This window comes from Haliotis rubra, unplaced genomic scaffold (genome assembly GCF_003918875.1).
Source record: "Haliotis rubra isolate DU_JTF1 unplaced genomic scaffold, ASM391887v1 Scf235, whole genome shotgun sequence".
NCBI lineage: Eukaryota > Metazoa > Mollusca > Gastropoda > Lepetellida > Haliotidae > Haliotis > Haliotis rubra.
In genome coordinates this window covers 124,415-142,805 of record NW_025766392.1, presented here as the reverse complement: position 1 = coordinate 142,805, position 18,391 = coordinate 124,415, and the positions used below count along the sequence as shown (strand labels likewise).

The following is an 18,391-nucleotide window of genomic DNA, read 5'->3' as shown; positions in this document are numbered from 1 at the left end:
GAGACAGTGTACACACAGACAGTATACAAACACCAGACCTTGGAAACATTGTACACACAGACAGTATACAAACACCAGACCTTGGAAGCCATGTACACACACATACAAACACCAGACCGTGGAGACAATGTACACACAGACAGTATACAAACACCAGACCTTGGAGACAATTGTACACAAAGAGAGTATACAAACACCAGACCGTGGAGACAATGTACACACAGAGAGTATGCAAACACCAGACCGTGGAGACAATGTACACACAGACAGTATACAAACACCAGGCCGTTGAGACATTGTACACACAGAGTATACAAACACCAGACCGTAGAGACAATGTACACACAGACATTATACAAACAGCAGACCGTGGAGACAATATACACACAGACAGTATACAATCACCAGGCCTTGGAAAGAATGTACACACAGAGAGTATACAAACAGCAGACAGTGGAGACAATGTACACACAGACAGTATACAAACACCAGGCCGTGGAGACAGTTTACACACAGACAGTATACAAACACCAGGCCTTGGAAAGAATGTACACACGGACAGTATACAAACACCAGACCTTGGAAGCCATGTACACACACATACAAACACCAGACCGTGGAGACAATGTACGCACAGACAGTATACAAACACCAGGCCTTGGAAAGAATGTACACACAGAGAGTATACAAACACCAGACCGTGGAGACAATGTACACACAAACAGTATACAAACACCAGGCCGTTGAGACATTGTACACACAGAGTATACAAACACCAGACCGTGGAGACAATGTACACACAGACATTATACAAACAGCAGACCGTGGAGACAATATACACACAGACATTATACAAACAGCAGGCCGTGGAGACAATGTACACACAGACAGTATACAAACACCAGGCCTTGGAAAGAATGTACACACAGAGAGTATACAAACACCAGACCGTGGAGACAATGTACACACAGAGAGTATACAAACACCAGACCGTGGAGACAATGTACACACAGACAGTATACAAACACCAGGCCTTGGAAAGAATGTACACACAGAGAGTATACAAACACCAGACCGTGGAGACAATGTACACACAGAGAGTATACAAACACCAGACCGTGGAGACAATGTACACACAGACAGTATACAAACACCAGGCCGTTGAGACATTGTACACACAGAGTATACAAACACCAGACCGTAGAGACAATGTACACACAGACATTATACAAACACCAGACCGTAGAGACAATGTACACACAGGCAGCATACAAACAGCAGGCCGTGGAGACAGTTTACACACAGACAGTATAGAAACACCAGGCCTTGGAAAGAATGTACACACAGACAGTATACAAACACCAGACCTTGGAAGCCATGTACACACACATACAAACACCAGACCGTGGAGACAATGTACACACAGACAATATACAAACACTAGACCTTGGAGACAATGTACACACAGAGAGTATACAAACACCAGACCGTGGAGACAATGTACACACAGGCAGCATACAAACACCAAACCGTGGAGACAATGTACTCAAGGACGGGATAACGATATGTGTTTGTAATATTTATAGTGTTAAATCTTTCATCATCGCTGTCGCTACCGGTGTATTTGTGGATATTGTGGATATTTGTCATATATATATGTACAGTAGCCGAATGTACCTTTCAAGAACCAACACTAACCTGAACACAACGTTAAGTGGTCGGTGTGCTAAGGAAGTCACGTTGACTAAGTGGTGGGCGTGCGTGGGTGGAGAGATAGACCGCATGACTATCTCTGAAACCAAGATATAATTATAGTTTTAAAACTTTGATTATCTGTACACAATGCAGACCAGCTGTTTCTGAATATTATGTCACGTATATTTGTTTTCTGTTGTTAGTCTGGAAAAGACATTGCGTGGACTTTCTTTAGCACAAATTATAATCATGTTATAATGTACACATACGCATTTGCTATTGAAATTATGCACACAGATGAAATAATGCACACATACGCATTTGCTATTGAAATTATGCACACAGATGAAATAATGTACACATACGCATTTGCCATTGAAATTATGCACACGGATGAAATAATGTACACATACGCATTTCCTATTGGCATTACGCACACAGATGAAATAATGTACACATACGCATTTGCCATTGAAATTATGCACACGGATGAAATAATGTACACATACGCATTTGCCATTGAAATTATGCACACGGATGAAACAATGTACACATACGCATTTCCTATTGGCATTACGCACACAGATGAAATAATGTACACATACGCATTTGTTATGCGTAGTTACTATTGAACTAAAAGGAACATATGATTAATGTACATATACGGATTTGCCATTTAAATATTGCACACAGATCAATAGTGTACACATACATGGTTACTATTGAAATTAAGGAAACATATGAATACTGTACACATATTCATTTGCTTTTGAATTCATCAACACATGTCAATAATGATAGTAACTATCTTCACATACGCATTTCCATTGAAATCATGCAATCAAACAATAATGTGCACAGACGTATTTACTATTGAAATGATGCACACGATGATTAATGCACACATACTTATTTGCTTTTTAATATAGATAGAGAACATTAGTACAAAAGATAGTATGTAAACAGCGTTGACAAGAGAAGTAAAGAGCCAAATGATCATAAATGAAGTCAATGTTCCACTGGCATAAGAGGAATCTTGATGGAATGACGTAATAGCTACGAACATGTATCCTGTGCATAAAACGTCACAGTTTGTCATCACAGTTGTCATAGCTACGAACATGTATCCTGTAAAGTAAATCATGCATTTACACAAAGTATTGCACATACTGTCTTTGCCTTTAGTCGTTGTCATGACGAACATCTGTCCGTCTGTGTGTATGAGCTGTGCATGTGTTTCTGATAATATTCGTGCGTGTGAGCTTCATTGTAATTTAACACATAATTACATCATATGCGTTCCTGGTTACTGGGACTACTATTTTATCATTGAAAGATAAAGGGTGTTGTGTCCAGACAATATATATTTCAGGCGTTTATGATTATACTCAGCTTTTATATTTCTACTGTTCCCTTATCTACCCAATGCGACTATTCGTTGCAATTCAGTTCTTTATTCCGTTAGTGTAGGCCATCGGTCCAAACCTACATACGTGTAAGTACAAGTCATAGACAAGTTTTGTTTGTTGGATTGTTTTTCAACGCCACACTCAGCAATATTTCAAATATTCAGCTTTTACTGTTGAGTCATTGGATGTGTAATGCATCGTATCGTGTTGTTTAACCAAAACACATATTTTTAACCAAATTAAAATTGTATGTGGAATTTGTTTTAATTCTGCATGTCATGTAATGGACGAAATGTTGTGCGGCTGTGTAGATCGCCAACAAATGTAGGTAGATCACCATACTATGGACCATCAGTGCCTTTGCTACCTGCATGGACCCTAGCTGGATTTACACCATCCCTTCAGCCGTTGGCTATTGTAGGAACATTTAGCCATAAATCAAAAACACAAAAATACTACCAATAATAAAATATAAATCTACACTGAACCACAAAAGAAACGTCGCCTTTCAAACCCAAATGCAAAATTGTGTTCTTACACAGTGGTGTTTTATTAGATTGTACTGCTTTGTTAACATGTTTTTCAATTCAAATTAACAGTTGTTACCAACATCAGTGTGTTTTATGAAAAGCATATCGACCAAACGCACTGAAAATGACAGACATGGTAAAAGGTTCCGTATGACATTCGTGAAAATGAAAATGAAAATGCACGTGCATTCGTGACAACCCTATCAATGAGAGCGAGTCGCAAACTCGCCTGAAATCATTTTTGTTTTGACACAATCACGATGCCTAGACTTACTTGAGATCAGAGGAACCAAGTTTTGGGAAAATGTACCGACTGCAGGAGTTGTATCAGGTCACTAACATCATCCAAAACCGTCTGCGCAGTGGGCGGCGACCTTCAGTAGCATCACAACGTCAAGCAGACAGATGGTGCGCAAACATCTGCAAGATCGCTTCCCCAGAGCGACGGAAACAGCATGCCAGATCATTGGGACTCACAACAGACCCGACCGCCTCCGCGGTGTAGTGGTTAAAGCGTCCGCCCGGATCGCGGAAGGTCGCGGGTTCGATCCCCGACCGCGTCATACCAAAATACGTTAAAATATGGTACTTGTTGGTCCCTGCCTGGGGCTCGGCATTAATGGGTACAACAAGGACTGGTCGGCTCGGAGTCAGTATAATGTGTCTTAGTGGGGTATTCATACTTCACTGCGGCATGGTATCTCAGTGGGCTAAACTATACAACCAGCTTCAGTCTGGGCTAGTACAAGCAGCCACACATACACATACACACGCATGCACGTCGTCATATGAACGAAATATTCTCAAGTACAATGTTAAACCCAATTTCACCTCACCTCACCTCACCTCACAACAGACCCATTAGTGACGATACAGTGCGTTAGCGTTTGCGCGGAAGAAGCCTCTGCCGTCACAGACCATATCATAGTCATGTCCTCACCGCTCATCACCACTAAATCCGACTGCAATGGGCAACTTAGCATCGAAATGAGCGTTATCGACAGTGGAGAACTGTGAAAGCCAATTATCTCCTGAAAGCCAATATTGTGTTTCGACAGTCGATGGCAGAGTGAGAGTATGGTGAAGGCATGTGGAACTGTTTTCCATTGAGTGTGTTTTTAAAAGAGATTCATGGGGTGGTCCAAGCATCATGGCGTGGGGTGCAATCGGTCTGAACCAGTTAGTTGACACTGTGGTGTTCCAGAATCTTGGTCCAGGATGAGGAAATGACGTTACAGCTGCTCGCTTTATTGACCAGGTCATGAGACTCCACGTTGTACCACATTTTGGACGTTACAGAAATCACACTTTCCAGCAAGACAATGCTGGTGCCCACACTACCAGAGCAACATTGGACTTCCTAAGACAACATGGCATCCAAACCCTACAATAGCTTGCACTCAGTCCGGATTTAAATCCAATAGAACACCTGTGTAACGAGATTCAAAGAAGACTGAATGACCTCTAAGACTAAGACCAACTAAGGCCGACAACTGCGGCTGGAATCGATAAGGCATTTCGCACAGTATGGACCCAAATGCCTCTGTCCTTCATCAACCTGCTATTTCATTCCATGTGCAGACGATGCAACGCTTTCATCGGTACCCATATGGAGGCCACACACAATACTGAATTGGGGGCATCTTAATGGTACCATTTTAGGTTATTTTGTTTGTGTGAACACTAAATACGATTTCCGTTTTTGCACTGATATATCTTTCCCCTGTGATGGAAAAATCAATACACTCAAGCAGCATATGGTTGACCGTGATTCCCTCATCATAAGGGATGCAAAATGGAGGATCCTCATCTTTTAACAAACATTCATGTGTATACCTGCTATGGCCAATGCGACATCGTCGCAAGATGGCCTCTTCAAATGTGGACTGACAGCCCAAATAGGTGTAACCGATATAGGGTTCTTGTATTTCATGTAAATTATTTATACCTACCTGGGTGTCCCACTTCTTTTGCATCATATCACGGATATAAGATCTAATGTATAATAGCGAGTATAATAAGAGTATGGGCTAAGAAGTGGTGTCACAGATTTGTTGAGTGCTGCCTTAGCAGCAAGATCGGCCAGTATGTTCCCAGAAATGCCAACGTGGCTGGGTAACCAACAAACGACGATGTCGCATTGGCCAGTAGCAAGATTATACATTTCAATAATTTCAATTAAAAGTGGATGTTTGCAAGAAACATTTTTAATAGCCTAAAGGCACGAGAGACTCTGAAAAGATGATATACTGTTTATATTTAGGGTGTTTTTTAATATATTTTAAGGCTGTTAATATGACGTGTGCTTCGGCTGTGAAAATTGAGCTGTGATCTGGTATTCCTGAAGATATTGTTCTGGATCCAGTAACCGTGGCACCACTCACTGCACGACCATCCTTGGACCCATCTGTAAAAAAGGATTTGTATGTAGTATATTTACTTTTTAATTGATTAATTTGTATTGTAATTCATTAGGTTCTGATTTTGTAAACTTTGTCAGTGTTAGGTCAACTTCTGGCCTCAAACAATGCCAAGGAGGAGAAGAAAGAAGACGGAAAGCAGATATATTTTCCATCTCAATGCCGTCAGCAGAAATGAATGGCTCAATTCTGAGTTCAAGAGGAGGAACAAGAGAAGTCTTGTTGTACAGATCCCCATAAAGAGGATTAAAAAACAGTTGAATGCAGGATTTGACGCATTAGAAGATAGTTTTGTTATCCCCTGCAAAAACGAAGTTGCGGGGGATATAGAAACGAGTTCGAAGCATATATAGAAACGAGACATATCACCTAAACTTTTCGTGATAGCTTAACCAATGACGGTACACATGTCAACCATGATTGATAAATGTGCCTTATAGAGGTTAAATCCAGATATGAATTTTTTTTTCTGTTTCCATGGAAACATGTCTTAGGCTATGACTATGAGGATGTCATCTTGTACGGAGCAGATCTTCCAAACTACACATGGTAGCTTCATCAAACTCGTACAGGTTGATGGTACAGGTTTGGAGAATGATGTCATTTCATGCAGAAACATTACGAATTTCACTTTTCTCACTCAGACTTAATTCTCAGTACCACGCATACATCTTGATCACGTAATTGAAGAATAATGACTTGCAAGTTCAAATACTGACTTTCAATCAATACCTTGTGTAACCTACCTGCACACGAACAGCATACTCAACATACTCTCTTTCCTTGGATCAATCACAGGATTTGATTCTGAAGACTCATGTTCCATTCCTCATGCAAAGCAGCAGTCAGTTGATTGATAGTGCGGACTTGAGGATCTCTCTGTCGAACACGGCGGTCTGAAATGTCCCACAGATGCTCAATGTGATTGAGATTTGGACTCATGGTCTGGCATTATCATCCATAAAGATGGGTCTTGTAGCTAGAGGATGGTTATCAGAATGTAGGGCAAAAGCTCTCTCAAGGATCTACTGTTGATACCAATTCCTATTAAGGATATAGCGAATGGTAATGAGGTCCATCTTCCAACCCAAGGAAATGCATTACCATACTATGATTGACCCTCCCCCAAAAGGGAACCGTATTTCTGGACATTGTGGGGAATCACAGCTGTAGTCCTTTGTCTCCAGACACATGGACGGCTATCTATCATATGCAACAAGAAACGTCTCTCATCGGAAAAATGAACCCGCACTATGTTCCAGCAAATACGTTGATTACGCCAGGGACGTCGTGCTGCTTTGTGAGCTGGAAACAGTTTCATACGTTTGATGGGTCTTCTGGTCCTGTATCGTGCAGCTTTCAGACGATTCCTGACGGTCCTGCAGGATATGGTTTTCCGTGGCAACCGTGCCTGAGTCCCGTAAACGGTGCATACCAAGTCTCAACAATGCTCTATCTTTTCTTACTGTTGTCTTACGGGGTCTGCCAGTTCTTAGAAGGTCTTTAACATCATAGGTAGCCCTGTGTTCGTTCAAAAGTGTTGAAATGATGGAAGGATTGCGCCCAACTTGATGTCCGATTTGTGCGAGGGACATTCCTGCATTTCTGCCAATAATTTGCCACCTTGTAGCCTCTGACAATTTACAACGTGCCATGACTATTATGGTACTGAATATTCAATCCAGTCTGAAAGGAGAGAGTGTGACATGTTACCAGTAAAAAAATGTTTCCACATTTGTGGGGGTATGACATTTCCGTTGAACGTGCAATGAATATCTCCACACAAATTCAATCTACACATCAAGAAGCAAAATGTTAATAAATCATTCAGAAAATGTGTTCCTTCATTAATGTATATACTGAGTTGAATCTTTATACAGACATAATAATAACCGTTTAGAAACAGTTGTGCAAAAGTCAGCACCTTTATCTGTTACCTGCGAGACAGTGAGCCGACCTTAGACCTCTGTGTGGGAGATGGTGAGATAACTGTAGCGATAAGAAAAAGAACACGATTATAGTTACAAAACATATTTTTCCATTTTGCATTAGTCTCCCTTTCAGTGGTTTTAATGAAAAGAAAATCATAATTCAACTTTTTAATAGTATAGACTATTACCCAACATGTTTGTCAAAGATATTTGGAATATCTAAATGCCTACAAAAAATGTAAACTATCAATAGGTCCATTTTACTGATCATGAGTTATCTCCCTTTCGTTTCACTCAATTAAGTAATATTGGTAACAATCTGGAACCAGAAAGTAATGCAGGTGTCACGTGACCTTTTCCTATAAAAGCGCGACAGCTGTGGCGAAATGACAGAGTGCATCAGAAAGTCATCATGAACAGGGGCCTTTGTTTGATCCTGGCTCTCATGGTCGCCACCCAGGCGTCAGCAGTACGAGGAAAAGTGGTTCGGGAAACATTTGGAGGTTAGAAACTATAATTTAATATTTCTGAAATTTATACAAGTCAAATGTGTTTTTTATCACCATTTAGGTTATAGCTAAATCTTTAAATATTTTCATGTTTCCAAATTAAGGCCAAGAGATCCGATTAGAATGATGACATTTAAGTGAGTAAGTATGTTTAGTTTTACGCCGGTTTTACCAACATTCCAGCAATATCACGGCGGGGGACAGTTGAAATGGCCTTCACACTTTGTACCCATGTGGGTTTCCAGTGTAACGAGCAAACGGTTTAGCCACTCTGCTACCCCACCGCCCCGATTACATTTAAGACGTCAAAGGCAAGCAAGCCATATACAGCTATATGCAAGGACAACTGTCCAGCATTTTTTGGAATATGCAAACATAAGTCGTTGTAGGGCACTGAAGAACATCCGTTGTTATCTCGATTATCGCCTGGAAAAGTGTAAAACATATTTCTAGCTTATAAAGGACAAATTTGTCCTATACACAAGCCATCCTTTGGAAGAATTTTCAATGTCTGTGTGACGTAACAGACATCATTACGGCTCGAGTGAGCACTGCCGTCCGAAAACGTATGACGTCAATGTGATTGCACAACGATAGGTTAACATGTTCTCTGATGACATTTTGTATTCAGATACAGATAGAGACAAGAATTGTATTGAATGTCAACGCAGTTACGATGTATATGCCATTAATCAAAACAACAATCTTAGTGGTCACCAAAGGAGATGTAAAGCCTGTGGATATATCTACATCATATAAAGCATTAATACGTTTCCAGTATCCTACAGACTACTTCGTGACCAGTGCCAAAATATATCCTGACATGTCGGCATCATGTCTATCATTTTCCACATTCATTACGAATGGGACGATGTTCATCAATAGCTTCAGTGTTCTGTGGACTCGTAACAAATAGTGAATTGTGTCAATGTTTTAATGATAGTTTAATGCACACTTCAAATACTTTTATTGGGTTTCTGCAATGACGTGATGTAATAATGAACGTCTATGTGTGTTCTATTGAGTAGATACATGCGTGGACAAAGTTGACTGCCCAGAGTACGCTAGCAGCGTGTGTAAAGATTATGCCGATTGGGCCAAGTACAACTGTCCAGCATTCTGTGGAATATGCAAACGTAAGTCTTACGTAAATCTGTGTGTTTCCTCTGTATGTAGCCTCGTAGTATGGGTTTTTGTTGTCTCGATTATCGCCTGAAAAAGAGTCAAACATATTACTAGCTTGTAAGGATAAATTTGTTCTATTCACAAGCCATCCTTGAAGAATTTACAAAGTCTGTGAAACGTAACAGACTTCGTTATGGCCCGAGTGAGCACTGCCGTCCGAAAACGTATGACGTCTGAGAACCTATGATCCGACGATAAATTATCAATCTGATTGCACAACGATAGGTTAACATGTTCTCTGATGACATTTTGTATTCAGATACTGATAGAGACAAGAATTGTATTGAATGTCAACGCAGTTACGATGTATATGCCATTAATCAAAACAACAATCTAAGTGGTCACCAAAGGAGTTATAAAGCCTGTGGATATATCTACATCATATAAAGCATAAATACGTTTCCAGTATCCTACAGACTACTTCGTGACCAGTACCAAAATATATCCTGACATGTCGGCATCATGTCTATTATTTTCCACATTCATTACGAATGGGACGATGTTCATCAATAGCTTCAGTGTTCTGTGGACCCGTGAAGATCCGGGTTAGAATTGGTATTCAGCAACTCATGCTTGTCGTAAACGGGGACTAACGGGATCGGTTGTGAGGCTCGCTGACATAGTTTACACATGTCATCGTATCCAAATTACATAGATCGATGCTCATGATGTTTATCACTGGATTGTCATGTCCAGCCTCGATTTTGTATAGACCGCTGTCATATAGCTGGAATATTGCTGGGTGCGGCGTTAACAAACATACTGTTCACTGACTGTTCCAGCACAAAACACTACTGCACCTCCCCCCTGTGAAGATGTTGAGCCAAACTGTCCAGAGTACGGGCTAGATAAATGCATTGAGTTCCCTGACTGGGCCCATGGAAACTGCCGCAAGTACTGTGGCTTCTGCCGTAAGTATTGTCGTAAATAGAGTCGATATTCTATGTCCAAAAGAACTTGACATTTATCGACGCGTAGATGATCATTCTTCTCTCTCAGTCTGAGTATACGTGTGATCATCAGTGTGAGTGTTTGTGCGTGTGAAAGAGAGAGACAGTGTGCGTGTGTGTGTGTGCGTGAGTGTTTGTGTGTGTGAAAGAGAGCAACAGAGCGTGTGTGAGTGTTTGTATGTGTAAAAGAGTCAGCGTGTGTGAGTGTGAGTGTTTGTGCGTGTGAAAGAGAGAGACAATGCGTGTGCGAGTGCTGGTGTCTGAAAGAGAGAGTCAGTGTGTGTGCGTGAGTGTGAGTGTTTGTGTATGCATGAAAGATAGAGACAGAGAGAATGTCTGTGATCATGAGGGTGAGTGTTTGTGTGTGAAAGAGAGTGGCAGAGAGTGTGTGAGTGTTTGTATGAGTGAAAGAGAGAGACAGTGTGTGTTGTGAGTGTAAGTGTTTGTGTGTGTGAAAGAGAGCAACAGAGCATGTGTGAGTGTTTGTGTGTGTGAAAGAGAGAGACAGAGTGTGTGTACGTGAGTGTGAGTGTTTGTGTGAGTGAGTGTTAATGTACGCTAGCGGCGTCTGTAAAGATTATGCCGATAGGGCCAAGGACAACTGTCCAGCATTCTGTGGAATATGCAAACGTAAGTCTTACGTAAATCTGTGTGTTTCTTCTGTATGTAGCCTCGTAGTATGGGTTTTTGTTGTCTCGATTATCGCCTGAAAAAGTGTAAAACATATACTGAGTCAAAAAAGAAACTTCACAAAATGTAATTTGAAAAATAATGAATAATTTTTCTCTGATGATACATCTATCTATCCGAAATGGGACCCCTATCTTTCGACTCTAGAAAAACATTAGCAAAACCCACTCAAACCCATCCATTCGTCGTGCAAATGACGTTAGTGCCAAATCAGGTTTTGCATGTGCAGTCGATCACGTGATCTTCGCATCGAAGTTTTCTTCATGTGCACGTGTTTGCATTGGCCTCAAGAATTGAAAAAACACTTTTAAACCACAGTTCTAATGGTACTTGAAATGCCACGATTGTCAAATGTGCAACGTGAACGTTCCGTTGGGATGTTGCAAGCGTGAAGATCAGTTATTAACGTCGCAAGAGCAATGGGATGCAGCCGTCGTACTGTGTATGACTTGCGAGGTCGTCTACAACAAACTGGCACCACTTCTGATCGCCCAAGGTCGGGTCGTCCACGTGTGACGTCACGAGCAGAAGACCGTCAAATCGTCCTACGTCACCTATGTGACAGGTTTCTGCCGGGTACACGAACGAGGGCTGAGATGTTTAGAGGTCGACTGTCCTCACAGATCATTCGAAATCGGTTGCTGGCTGCCAATCTCCATTCTCGACGTCCATATCGTTGGCCAATATTGACGCCGTTTCATCAACGTCAACGTCTGCTGTAGGCCCAACGTCACCTCCGATGGACCCAGAGAGACTGGAATCGAGTCGTCTTTAGCGATGAATCCAGGTTTACCCTCAGATTCGCGGACGGCAGGCATAGAGTCTGGAGACGACGTAGTGAACGGTAAGCCCAATGTTGTGTACAGGAAGTCGACAGATTCGGGGGCGGAAGTTGCATGGTGGGGGTGCTTTCTGTGGGAACAACCGTTCCCGACTTCTGGTCATCCGTGGAAACCTCAAAGCTGCTGCTTACCGCGACCAGGTGCTCACCCCTGAACTCGTTCCTTTCATGGCGGCTCATGGCCCAGGTCTACAGTTCCAGCATGATAATGCTCGGCCGCATACCGCGATGTTGACACGAAATTTCCTTCAAAACGCTGGAATCAACGTCATGGACTGGCCATCGAGGTCCCCTGACCTTAATCCAATAGAGCACGTTTGGGATGCACTTGGGAGAAGGCTTCGTGGTCTTAGGAACCAACCTCAGAATTTGCAGGAACTTGGCGCTGCCTTGCAAGAGCAATGGCGCAGAATCCCCAACCACGTGTTCACAAGCATCAGGCAGTCGATGAGGAGACGGTGTTTGGCAGTGGTGAATGCGCGGGGCGGCCATACACGATATTGAACTGAGAAATTACGCATTTTTATTCTTGTGACTTGCCATTCTGTATACCCATGTTTTGGAACGGCAGTGTAGCCTAATGGAACTGATTATGGCACTGTCAGTGTATCGAGTACATCACACAGATCTCAGCAATGAAATAATAACAATTTAACCATCTTACCATCTCTTCTTCTTTTAAAGTGCCCTGAAGAGAGAATGTGAAGTTTCTTTTTTGACTCAGTATATTACTAGCTTGTAAAGGATAAATTTGTCCTATTCACAAGCCATCCTTGAAGAATTTACAAAGTCTGTGTAACGTAACAGACTTCGTTATGGCCCGAGTGAGCACTGCCGTCCGAAAACGTATGACGTCTGAGAACCTATGATCCGACGATAAATTATCAATCTGATTGCACAACGATAGGTTAACATGTTCTCTGATGACATTTTGTATTCAGATACAGATAGTGACAAGAATTGTATTGAATGTCAACGCAGTTACGATGTATATGCCATTAATCAAAACAACAATCTAAGTGATCACCAAAGGAGTTATAAAGCCTGTGGATATATCTACATCATATAAAGCATTAATACGTTTCCAGTATCCTACAGACTACTTCGTGACCAGTACCAAAATATATCCTGACATGTCGGCATCATGTCTATTATTTTCCACATTCATTACGAATGGGACGATGTTCATCAATAGCTTCAGTGTTCTGTGGACCCGTGAAGATCCGGGTTAGAATTGGTATTCAGCAACTCATGCTTGTCGTAAACGGGGACTAACGGGATCGGTTGTGAGGCTCGCTGACATAGTTTACACGTGTCATCGTATCCAAATTACATAGATCGATGCTCATGATGTTTATCACTGGATTGTCATGTCCAGCCTCGATTTTGTATAGACCGCTGTCATATAGCTGGAATATTGCTGGGTGCGGCGTTAACAAACATACTGTTCACTGACTGTTCCAGCACAAAACACTACTGCACCTCCCCACTGTGAAGATGTTGAGCCAAACTGTCCAGAGTACGGGCTAGATAAATGCATTGAGTTCCCTGACTGGGCCCATGAAAACTGTCGCAAGTACTGTGGCTTCTGCCGTAAGTATTGTCGTAAATAGAGTCGATATTCTATGTCCAAAAGAACTTGACATTTATCGACGCGTAGATGATCATTCTTCTCTCTCAGTCTGAGTATACGTGTGATCATCAGTGTGAGTGTTTGTGCGTGTGAAAGAGAGAGACAGTGTGTGTGTGTGCGTGAGTGTTTGTGCGTGTAAAAGAGAGAGACAGTGTGTGTGTGTGTGTGTGTGTGTGTGCGCGTGAGTGTTTGTATGTGTGAAAGAGAGCAACAGAGCGTGTGTGAGTGTTTGTGTGTAAAAGAGAGTCAGTGTGTGTGAGTGTGAGTGTTTGTGCGTGTGAAAGAGTGAGACCATGTGTGTGCGAGTGTTTGTGTGTGAAAGAGAGAGTCAGTGTGTGCGTGAGTGTGAGTGTTTGTGTATGCGTGAAAGAGAGAGACAGAGAATGTCTGTGATCAGGAGTGTGAGTGTTTGTGTGTGAAAGAGAGAGGCAGAGAGTGCGTGAGTGTTTGTATGAGTGAAAGAGAGAGACAGTGTGTGTGTGAGTGTTTGTGTGTGTGAAAGAGAGGGAGGCAGGTGTGTGTGTGTGTGTGCGTGAGTGTTTGTGTGTGTGAAAGAGAGAGACAGGGTGTGTGTACGTGAGTGTGAGTGTTTGTGTGAGTGAGTATTAAAGTACGCTAGCGGCGTGTGTAAAGATTATGGCGATTGGGCCAAGGACAACTGTCCAGCATTCTGTGGAATATGCAAACGTAAGTCTTACGTAAATCTGTGTGTTTCCTCTGTATGTAGCCTCGTAGTATGGGTTTTTGTTGTCTCGATTATCGCCTGAAAAAGTGTAAAACATATTACTAGCTTGTAAAGGATAAATTTGTCCTATTCACAAGCCATCCTTGAAGAATTTTCAAAGTCTGTGTAACGTAACAGACTTCGTTATGGCCGTGAGCACTTAGCACTGCCGTCCGAAAACGTATGACGTCTGAAAACCTATGATCCGATGATGAATAATCAATCTGATTACACAACGATAGGTTAACATGTTCTCAGATGACATTAGTTAAATCGAGGGTCCTCCGTTTTGTATCCCTGCTTGACTGTACTGATCTTTCCATCACAAGATAGATAAATAATTCCGTGTCAAAATAGTGAAGGATCTTTTTGATGTGATAATCATTTAGTTATTGAATTTGTTAAAGAAATAGAATTGTTACATAATTATTTTTAAGTTTTGTAAATAGGTACATGTTTTATAACTGGCAGTTTAGATTATCAACTGAGATTGTTCAGTTCTATATCCTGAAAACGGGGTGAAAGTACTGTAAAATTATCGTCTCCCTGAGAGGGTACGTAAGACCCAAAACTTTCAATGTTAATTTAGACGTACCAGGATTTTTTAAACATAGTATTTTTGTGATTTTAATGTTTGCTACATTTTCCTACAATCGCCAGCGGCTGAAGGGATGGTGTAAATCCAACTAGGGTCCTTGTAGGTAGCAAAGGTACTGTAAGTCCCTATGGTCCCTAATATGGTGATATACCTTCAGTTGTTGGCGATCAATAGCCTGTTTTATATATTGTATCGTCCGCTATAGATAACTGTTTTAGATTCAATAACTTATTTTAAATATATATCTGTGATAGTCTAGTTGTTTTAGTGTCCTTCGTTGACAGGTGTTTATAATTTACTTTTATAGTCTGTCAATCCAACTTTTAAGACACCCCTTTGTTAAATATCACCAACTGAGCACATGCCATTAACGTATATCTTTATGATCCCCTTTGACGTAATGAGAAAAATTAGTTTTAACCTTGTTGGTCACTTGGGGAAAAAGTTACGTGAGTAACTATCATTTTAAATTACTGATTGTTTTGGTGTCAAGAGACGGGGTGTAGTCGCAGTAAACGTAACAACTTACGTGTTAGGTCAGCCGGGTCGACTCCGGGTCACAGATTCACATATCTATATAAAGGGAACGTCTAAAAAGCATTAAAGAATAACAACACTTACTTTAGTCACCGTCAGAAATCAAAATCAGAGCTACCAGCGTCAGTGTCGTCATCAGAGTCTAGATTGATCAAGATTGGTTGGACACGTTGCCTTGTAGGCCATCTTTAACCCAGTAGTCTTCTTCCACCTTGATCACACGATTGACACAATGCTGCCATAATTCTGGTGATATTGTCGCTATTTCTTCGTTGACAATTTGTTTCACGTCTTTGAGTTTGAAAGAAACATTATTTCGTGCAACTGAATCCGTTAAACTGTCCCAGATCAGTTCAGTTGGATTAAGGTCACAGTGATATGGCGGCAAACGTAGAATTTCATGACCATGCTTTTTCAACATATTGTCAATCAAGTAAACAGGGGGGTGGTTTGTGAGCTAGTATGATATCATACTGCTTAGTTTTAGTAGTTTTAGTCTGAAAGTCGGATACCAAGCCTGGGCAACCAATAATTCATCTCATGTTTTATGGAAGCGGAGGTAGGAGTCTTCTCCAGGGGATCTCTAACACTAGTACTGTGGTATGGTGCGTTGTCCATCACTACCAAACACTTGTCAGGTAGAGCAGGAAGTGGCTGCTCTGTGACGTATTTTGTGAACACTGTGGAGTTCATCTCTGCGTGATAGTCACGACCATCAGTCGATTTGGATCTGAACACCAAGTCAAATCCTGATAGGAAACCCAGATGAGACCCTGCGCCTATAGTGATAAGTCTCTCACCCTTTGCATGGAGGAATCTTCCTGTTTTCTTTGCGGTCAGAATGCTGCCACTGATATGAAGGGGTGTTTCATCCACGTTTCATCCAAATGACTACTTCAAAGCCGTTTTCTCTTTTTGTCGGGTATTGTTTTCAGATAACTGGCCCTAAATCGCACGAGATCACCTCTGTCACAGAGTGGAACGGGTTTTTTTATAATGAAATCCGAATTTCACTTATAATTTACATATTGTGTATCCGGAAATGCAGATGTCGTTTTCATCTAAAAACGGCCAATTATGTCCCTGATTAGTCACAAATTGAAAGAGTCCAACTTGCTTGTCATTAGAGGCGACTAACGGGATCGGGCGGTCAAGCTCGCTGACCTTCTTGACACATGTCATCGTATCCCAATTGCGTAGATGGATGCTCATGCTGTTGATCTCTGGATGGTCTGGTCCAGACTCAAGCATTTACAATGTAGCTGGAATATTGCAGAATTTCTTCCCGAGAACATTTTTTAACATAGACAAATTCGACCCAATTCGCCCATACCTCCACTACCATCACAATGTCACCGCCCTTGTCATCGTATCCCAAGCTGGAATATTGATGAATGCAGCGTTAACAACAACCAAACCAAACCGAATCATATCTCCAGGTACAACAACGGCTCCGGCAACTCAGGCCCCATCCCAGTCCAGCTGCGCTGACAAGCTGTCCAACTGTAACAGTTATGGAAGCCTCGCTTGTACTGGACAGTATGAGACCTGGGCTTGTTATTTAACTCTGCACTCAGCAATTAACGGAGAATAACGTCTACTGCTATAATCTCTCCCAAGAAGCCAAATTCAACCAAACCCTCCCCATACCCTCCACTACCTTCACAACCTCACCGCCCTTGTCGTCGTATCTCAATTGATTGGATCGATGCTCACGATGTTGATCACTGCTTTGCCTTGTCCAGACTCGATTACTTACACATCGCCGCCATATAGCATGAATATTGCTGAGTTAGGCGTTAAGCAACAAACCAACCAACCATATCAATCCTCTATCCAAAGTAGTGATCACACTTCCAGCCTCTCTACCTCCCTCTACCGTTGCTCACCATGCTATCTTGGTCTTAGTATAGACACCTGGCATCTTGGTCATGCTATAGACACCTGCCATGTATGTTCACCATGCTATCTTGGTCATGGTATAGACACCTGCACTGTATGTTCACCATGCTATCTTGGTCATAGTGTAGACACCTGCACTGTATGTTCACCATGCTATCCTGGTCATAGTATAGACACCTGCACTGTATGTTCACCATGCTATCTTGGTCATGGTATAGACACCTGCCATGTATGTTCACCATGCTATCTTGGTCATAGTGTAGACACCTGCACTGTATGTTCACCATGCTATCCTGGTCATAGTGTAGACACCTGCACTGTATGTTCACCATGCTATCCTGGTCATAGTGTAGACACCTGCACTGTATGTTCACCATGCTATCCTGGTCATAGTGTAGACACCTGCACTGTATGTTCACCATGCTATCCTGGTCATAGTGTAGACACCTGCACTGTATTTTCACCATGCTATCCTGGTCATGGTATAGACACCTGCCATCTTGGTCATGCTATAGACACCTGCCATGTATGTTCACCATGCTATCTTGGTCATAGTGTAGACACCTGCACTGTATGTTCACCATGCTATCCTGGTCATAGTATAGACACCTGCACTGTATGTTCACCATGCCATCTTGGTCATAGTATAGAAACCTGCACTGTATGTTCACCATGCTATCTTGGTCATAGTATAGACACCTGCACTGTATGTTCACCATGCCATCTTGGTCATAGTATAGACACCTGCACTGTATGTTCACCATGCCATCTTGGTCATGGTATAGACACCTGCACTGTATGTTCACCATGCCATCTTGGTCATAGTATAGAAACCCG

General features: G+C 41.8%; 1 protein-coding gene across 4 annotated transcripts in view; it reads left to right on the top strand.

Moving 5' to 3' along the window:
• LOC124278317 (putative tyrosinase-like protein tyr-3) overlaps positions 1-18,391 on the top strand; it is a 69,944-nt gene that overhangs the window by 34,381 nt on the left and 17,172 nt on the right. For 2 of the 4 annotated variants that reach the window (XM_046714035.1, XM_046714033.1), the window contains exons 1-4: positions 8,404-8,488; positions 9,523-9,630; positions 10,462-10,590; positions 13,625-13,753. In XM_046714035.1, the coding sequence (XP_046569991.1) occupies positions 8,431-8,488; positions 9,523-9,630; positions 10,462-10,590; positions 13,625-13,753 (424 nt within the window). In that variant the 5' untranslated portion in view covers positions 8,404-8,430. Of the gene's footprint in view, positions 1-8,403; positions 8,489-9,522; positions 9,631-10,461; positions 10,591-13,624; positions 13,754-18,391 lie in introns of those variants that run through there. The other 2 variants (XM_046714036.1, XM_046714034.1) reach the window with 2 other exon arrangements.